Source organism: Lytechinus variegatus, chromosome 1 (assembly GCF_018143015.1).
Source record: "Lytechinus variegatus isolate NC3 chromosome 1, Lvar_3.0, whole genome shotgun sequence".
Lineage (NCBI taxonomy): Eukaryota > Metazoa > Echinodermata > Echinoidea > Temnopleuroida > Toxopneustidae > Lytechinus > Lytechinus variegatus.
The window spans coordinates 34,030,508-34,038,900 of record NC_054740.1 but is presented as its reverse complement, the minus strand read 5'-3'; the positions used below and the strand labels follow the sequence as shown (position 1 = coordinate 34,038,900).

The 8,393-nt window shown below is 34.8% G+C and overlaps 1 protein-coding gene across 1 annotated transcript in view; it reads left to right on the top strand.

The window, feature by feature from the left end:
- The first annotated feature begins 6,450 nt into the window (after window positions 1-6,450).
- The window catches only part of LOC121412113 (97 kDa heat shock protein), a 28,981-nt gene continuing 27,038 nt past the window's right edge, over window positions 6,451-8,393 (top strand). Inside the window, exon 1 of the mRNA XM_041605022.1 lies at window positions 6,451-6,839. Coding sequence (XP_041460956.1) covers window positions 6,733-6,839 — 107 coding nt within the window. The 5' untranslated portion in view covers window positions 6,451-6,732. The remainder of the gene's footprint in view (window positions 6,840-8,393) is intronic.

Below are 8,393 nucleotides of genomic sequence, written 5' to 3'. Positions count from 1 at the left end.
AGACAGTAGCTGTGTAGATAACACTGGAAGACTATTAGTGATAAGATTCACGAAGAACTCTGTTAATTATTGTCTGATTAATTTGTACGCCCCAACGGAGAAAAAGAACAAAGATTCATTTTTTAGGAAACTACGAAAAACAATAGATCATATCCAAAAAGAAGACAAAGATTGTTATCTAATTATTGGAGGCGACTGGAATTCTGTATTAGACCCAGTTAAAGATACAAAAGGGTCAAGAAGTTTTTACTATAAAACTCCACACAATCTTAAAATTTTGCTGAAAGATAAAGGGTTCGTAGATGTCTGGAGAAAATTTAACAAAGATGTAAAACAATTCACTTGGAGAAATATGAACATGGATATTGCATCCAGATTAGACTATTGGATAATAAGTAAGGACATGTTGGGGAAAGTTGTCTCTACAGACATTAGACCCGTCGTTAAGGGAGATCATAATGCAATTTCTTTGAAATTAAGATTGAGTGATATAATTAAAGGTCCAGGATATTGGAAACTAAATACTTCCTACCTTAGTGACAATAACTTTAAGACGGGAATTAGAAATGTTATATCAAAATGTCTCAGTGATAATGAAAATACCTCTATGATGAAACTAGAGATTCTGAAGATTAAATGTAGAGAATTTGCTCAGAAATTTAGCAAACGTAAAAGGAAAACAAAACGTGAAAAAGAACTTTTGGAAATTGAGTTAGCCAAATATGAATGTGATTTAGACAATAGAAATAATGATATATCAAAAGAAAAATACCTTCAAGTTAAAGAAAAGTTAGAGAAGTTATACGTAAATGAGTGTAAAGGGGCCGCAGTAAGGTCACGGATCAGATGGACGGAAGAAGGGGAAAAAAACACAAACTATTTTTTATCCCTTGAGAAAAAAAATGGGGAAAATAAGCTTATTACTCAACTAAGAGTGAATGGGAAGAGACATGTAGTTACTAAGCAACAACATGTCTTAAGAGAAGTTAAACTGTATTATGAAGATCTGTATAAGAGAAATCATATTAATCTAGATCATATGAATGAATATGTGTTCTCACAAGATGTGAAAAGGCTTAGTCAAGATGAAAGAAATAAATGTGAAGGCTTAATGAATATGGCAGAATGCAAAAAGGCTGTTTTCTCTATGAAGAGGAATAAGGCGCCAGGTATGGACGGCCTGCCCATTGAATTTTATCAAGTTTTCTGGGAAGAAATAGGCGAGTTGTTAATTAATGCATTCAATGAATTTTTCAGTAATGGACAGATGTCGCCTTCACAACGAAAAGGTCTCATAACTTTGATTTATAAAAAAGGAAACAGTGACGATTTAAAGAACTGGAGACCAGTAACACTACTCAATTGTGACTATAAAATAATTGCAACAGTTCTAGCATTAAGATTACAAAAGATTTTAACAAGTATTATTATGGAAACACAAGTAGGGTATATTAAAGGACGATTAGGAGGTTTTAATGTAAGAATTGTTAAAGATATGATAGATTACATGCATGAAAAAAATGTTGAAGGTGCGGTCATGATGGTTGATTTCACCAAAGCATTTGATTGTATCGATATATCTTTTATAATGAAATGCTTAGACAAGTTGAATTTTGGCAATGAATTTCGCAATTGGATCTGTGTCCTTTACAATCAAATAGTAAGTTCAGTAATTGTAAATGGCAGGATAACAGAAGAGTTTCAAGTGCAAAGAGGAATAAGGCAAGGCTGTCCTCTTTCGGCACTTCTGTTTGTGATTGCAGCTGAATTCTTTGCAAACAAAATACGCAAAAATGATACTATAAGAGGTGTTTGTTTTGATGAAATCAATGGTCACTTTGAGTTAAAGGTATTACAGTATGCAGATGATACTACCTTTTTTGTTGGAGATGATAGCTCATTAGAAATTATTCTAACTGAATTGGAAGATTTTGGTAGTGTAGCCGGTCCTAAAATTAACAAAGAAAAAACTGCACTCTTATGGATAGGTAAGGAAAAGAATCGATGGGTAATACAAGACCTTGACCTGACATGGGCAGAAAACCCGGTAAAATATTTGGGCTTTTTTATCTTTAATAATGAGCAAATTGCTAACAGTGCAGATTGGGAAAATAAGTTAGAGAAAATGCAACGTCTTCTAGATAATTGGCGTAAAAGAAACTTGACATTATACGGTAGAGTGACGATTGTGAAATGCCTGGCACTCAGCCAAGTAGTCCATTTGCTTATGTTTAACTCTGTTCCATCAATAATTATCAAGAAACTAAATAGAATGTTTTTCAAATTTCTTTGGAACTCACGAATGGAAAAGGTTAGAAGATGTGATGTTATCAAAGATTACTCACAAGGTGGTTTGAAAATGGTTGATGTAGAAAAGAAAGTAGTCAGTTTCAGATTAAGGTGGTTAGGAAGGTTAACAAATGAGGTAAATTCTATGTGGAAAACACTTGGAAATTATTGGTTTGAGCGTTTTGGAACTCTTAATCTAATCTTGAATAGCGACCTTCGGGTTCATAACGTTATCCCATTGTTTGATAAGAAAATACCTCCATTTTATGTTGAAATAATTCGGGCTTGGAGTCTGATTGATAAAGAAATATTATTCAGAAAAGAACATAAGGTTGAAAATATTTTATGGTTCAATCATTATATTGTTTTTAATAAATCACCACTATTTTTCAAGGAATGGTACAATAGCGGAATAATATACTTGGAAGACATTTTGAATGTTGATGGAGGCTTTAAAGATGTATCCGAAATTTCATCAATGTTGAAATTTAAGAATAGTAAAAGATCTGTCATTTTTTATTATTCAAAATTGAGGCAAGCTATACCAAAAATTTGGCTCTCAAAATCTTTTATTAAGAACCTACAAAAATCTGCGCATCTTGATATACCCAGACTAAAAATAGGTAACTCAGTAAAATGTCTGGACCATGTACCTTCAAGATACTTTTACAATTATATTATACGTCTTGAAGGGTCAAATTCACGTTGTTGTTTCTTTTGGGAAAATATTTCGAAAATGAGTATAGACTGGAATATTTGTTTCGAGAGAAACTTGTTAACAGTAAAAGAAAACAAACTTAGATCATTTAATTTCAAAATACTGTATAATATATTGCCTGTGAAAAGAAATTTATGTAAATGGCGCATAAGCGAAGATGCTTATTGTAATAGTTGCCATGTAGAAGAAGACATAACACACGCTTTGATTACTTGTAAATTGAATCAAAATTTTTGGTCTTATATAATTTGGTTGATCAAAAAAGTCTTCAATAAACACGTTGTTATCGATGTCGATCTTTTGATAAAAAATAACGAGCACAAAGAATTAGATGATATCATTAATATAGCCTTTTGGACTGTATATAAATCAATTTTGTTACGTAATTACAGGAAAGTAGACAATAGACCATCAAATCTAACGTTTTTATTTAAATCAGAATTGCGGAGAAGGCTAGAAATGAACAAAAACTGTACTGGTAAATCTCTGTATCGTCTTCCGTATGTATTATTTGATTATGTTTAATGTATTTTGATGTAAATGTGAAATGTATATACAGATGATTAAATAAATGCTATTGAAAGAAAAAAAAAAAAAAATTAATCTTTACTTAACTATCACCATGGAGCTATATGATTTCACTGTATAAACGCTTTGAAATTTTAAGCACGATAATTAAACCCGTCACCGTAACAACTATATTGAACAAGCCATTAAAATTCCAATTGTTCGAAAGTTTAAATAACTTATTAGCAGATTAACGTGATCAAACAATAACCGTTTTACATTGTATTCTGAGGAAAAGTTATGATGAAAAAGATATGTGTGTATCATTAGATATGGGTACGACGAAGCACTTAGTTCATCATAACTTGTGTTAAATTCAAACAAAGTAAAACTTCATTTGATCTTTTTCCTTTTCTTTTACAGCTGGGCAAATTCAGATCTCTGATATGTTGTGCGTTATAATCATGGACCTATGTTTAATTAAAATTATAATGATTTAGACAAAAGATGGCGCTAGACCACTTTAAGATATTGTGTTGGGGGTGAGCTGTGGGTGGTTGTGAGTTTTGAAGTGAGCTTGCATGTGTGGGTGTCTGGGGAGAGAGATGAGGGGGGAGGGGCATGGGGGAAAGGTGAGTGTGTAGGGACGTTTTAGGATAATAACCTTCCTCTTATTAACCGTTAAAATAATCTTTTTTTAATCTTTCTTATATTTCTTGTCCAATAATTGAATTTTCTATTCAGGGAAAAAAAGTAATCTTTTACAAAGTATGTTTTTTTTCTTTATTTTGTCGATTGATATGGGTTTTTTCCCTTATAGTTTCACATTGTCATAGAAAAATTTGGCAGATTAATTTCATTTGTAACCACTTAAAATATTTGTAATCTCATTGACATTGATATATATATATCTATTTCTTTGTTTATTTGTTGTACACATGCAAAGAAACTTTATTTATATGAATTGTTATTGATTTGAAAGAGGAACAAAATAAAATTTTATTCAAAACAAAAAATTGAGTTGGGCCGGCCGATTTTTCTGTGACATGAGTCCTTCACCCCATATCATTAAGTAAATAGAAGAGGGAGAGAGAAAGAGAAGGAGAGAGGGAGAGAGGAGGGGGGGGGGGTAAGTTCAACAAGAACAAAACGCAAAGGATTAATTTAAGCTGTATGGATGAAAAATAAATATGCAACAGTTGAAATTCGCCTATTTAAAAAAAAACAAAAGCAATTCGATCCAATATTTCAGGGGGATGGCTTTTGTTATCATCCCAACAATAATTCAAAGTCGAACATCATATTTCAATATAATGAATCATATGACAAGTATGATCATAACTTACAACTACTACTAATAATATCGATAACAATGATAATGATAGTAATAGAAGAAAGAAATCAAATAGAAATACAACTAACTTGTACTTCAAACTTTCAAACTTTAGTCTTTAGGACCCCCCACCCACACTACCCAGCGTGAAGATGTGGAGATTGGGGACCATGGAAGAATAGGATTACTTTGATATACATTTTTTAATATGCCAAAATCTATTACAAAATTAGATTTTTGTTTTAAAAGGTAAAAAAATTTGCTCGCTCACATTAAAAAAAATAATTTGTCTTTATGTCATGTCTCGCATTACGCAATTGCCCCCCCCAAAAAAAAAAGATCCCTCACAGAGAACAAAAGTTAGGTCAGCCATCCCATGGCCATGTACCGATGGAAGAGGCAGAGCCGGGCAGTTACTACCCCAAATGTAAATATTTTTTACTGAAAAATTTGCACAAAATTTAAAGTGTGCACGAAATCCATTTATTTCATTTTAGAAAATTAAAAAGCATCCAAATGGCAAGCTAGATTAATTAGCTCCCTCGATTTTGAGTTTGTTCTTTTACGTGTCTTATCCCTGGAAAAAACTTCTGCTCATGACCATGGTCATCCCTCACCCCCCCCCCCCCCTTATGAACACCGATCGACACCCATGCTGTGCACAAAATGAAAATTATCAATATATGACCCCGTGTCCAATATAATCATACCCCCCCCCCAAAAAAAAAAAGTGTGACTGAATAGTAATGACATTTGAAAAAAACGTTAAAAAATGATTAATCAGTGAACCAATGAGTTTTAAAACCTATTGCTATATATATTGCCACTTCTTACCGGTGGTATATCATTTCGCATCATGATTGTGAACGAAGCCGTCAAACGAGTAGTTGAGCGCCATCTCTTGTTACAGACAATATAAATATCAGGGTTGCCAGCTTTGTGCACCTTCATCTGATTTACAGTATGTTTAGTGTATTATTTTGCATTCGTAATTTTTATCTATCATTAATATGCATAATTTGCTATATACAGCTGATGTATTACTGCTACTAGAAGCATTCAGTGACGACCATGAGACTGAAAATTATATTTAAAAAAATATTCTTCTTTTTTCTCCTCCTCCTCCTCCTTCTTCTTCTTCTTCTTCCTCGTCCTCCTCCCCCTCTTCTTTTCTTTTCTTTTCCTTCCTTTATTTTTGTTCTCCCTTTTCTTATTTTTATTATTTCTCTCCTCTCACTCCAGTTCAACACCATAATTATTATTCACATTCTTCATTGCGATTTATATTAATTTATAGGTCTATAGACCTAAGATACAAAACCAATCTGAGATAGTTCTTCTTGATGAAAATGACATTATTTTTTTTCTTACTGACCTTAATTATAATGAATACATAACTACATACGATAATGACTGATGATTTAGTCCATTTATTACAAACTATATAAAACACAGCAATGCACGGATCCGGATCCATACTAGGTCAGTAGATCTATTCACACATTTGTTATCATTCAATGAGTTTGATTTAATTTTTGTGGTAACGTATGGTACCGTAGTAAAGCACCACCGCAGTCTCGGCGATCTCTCACGTGTACACTCAATACCGGCGCGGCACATCAATCCGAACTTTCTGGATACTCCCCGTACATTCTGCACATTCGATATAGGCATGTGGTATTTAAACAGCGCTCGCTGGTTCCAAATTTGATATTTTGAATGAGCAAAGTGGAAGAAACTATCCTCCTGTTCTGCTTACGAAAGTGAATAAATCGGATGATATCATTTCTGACCATTGGAAATTGCACGTAGAACAATTTCAGGGCTGACAAAAAGGGTAGAGACACTGTTTAATACGAGGAAAGAAAGACAAAGAAGGTCGGAAATGTCGGTGGTAGGGTTCGATGTCGGAAACCTCTCGTCGTATATCGCCGTAGCGAGGGGAGGAGGGATTGAGACCATCGCTAATGAGTACAGCGACAGGCTTACTCCGTGAGTAACTGTTTTGACATTTACATGTTTTGTAATTTAAAGAAAATGTTGTTTGCATGAAATACTGGTCTTACTGCCATACTGGCCTGACAATTTTCACTTTGTGTATGATGAACTTCACCTCAAAAATGATAATGATCTTCATTAAAAAAATTTAAAAAATAGTGTCAGTTGAGATCATGTCATTTTTGACAGATAATATAGAAACTGATGAAGCCTGATCATGCATACTAGTATTTACTCAGAATTTTTCATATGTATGGCTGTTGCGCAAAAGCCACTGATTAAAAAGCATTGCTTCCACAATGCCTGGCCGCGCCGTCAGACATCGCGGCGATACTTCATGTACTTGCGATTGCGGAAGGGATATTTTTGAATTGGTAAATTTATAACCATGAATTTTTGATAAAATGCGAAGATGATATTATCAGACCAGAGTACTCTGTTTCCTGAGAAGGAACTTGGCGCTAATGCAGTTTCGCACCGGTCGATTACTAGCACACCTAATCACCAATACTTGTTCCCAAATGTCATGACAAGTCTCTCAGTCACATTTTGATGTCGACTCAATATATCCACCACTTATCAAAATATCGTGATCGGGAATGGCTGTATTTCGGCTTCGATCTCAACGTCGTTGATCGACACGGAGTAGACATTGCTTCGCGGATCGCTTGGATTCACCGTGCATTCACCGTAATGTTGATATGAACTGAAGTTAGCAACCTAATCATGCGAAAATGTGGCGAACAAACTGCCAGCATGCCGCATGCGAATCTATGTTCGCATGATTTGGTTGCTAACTTCAGTTCATATCAACATTACCGTGCATGCACGGTGAATCCAAGCGATCCGCGAAGCGATGTCTACGCCGTGTCGATCAACGACGTTGAGATCGAAGCCGAAATAAAGGCCATTCCCGATCACGATATTTTGAAAAGTGGTGGATATATTGACATCGAAATGTGACTGAGAGACTTGTCATGACATTTGGGAACAAATATTTGTGATGAGGTATGCTGGTAACCAGCCGGTGCGAAACTGCATTAGCGCCGGAACTTTTGGTCTGGTCCCAAGGAAATAAAACTTTCCTACCAAACGGTGAGACCAATCCTACGCCTCCCCTGCATGGGATCCCTATTACAAGAAAAATACAGAGAACTTCGCAGAAGATAGAAGCCATTCAGAGAAAGGCAGCTTTTTGTTTTTGTTTGGGGAACTACAGATGAACCAGCAGCGTCATAACCATTTTACGGGCCTTAGAATGGGACTTGTTGGAAGACAGGCGGAAACATAGGAGACTTTGCCTAATGTTCCAAATAATCAAAGGTCGTGTTGCCATCAACCCCAAAAACTTCATCCAGCAAATCACCCGGCAGACTAGAGGAAATAGTATCAAGCTCCGGCATTTTGTAGTCAAAAGGGATGCTCATAAATACAGCTTCTTCCCTCGAACTACCAAAGATTAGAACGAGTTAAACATGGACAAAACATTGCTAAACTCATTGGACTCTTTCAAATCCAAACTCACTCAAAAACCTAGTAAGTGACCTG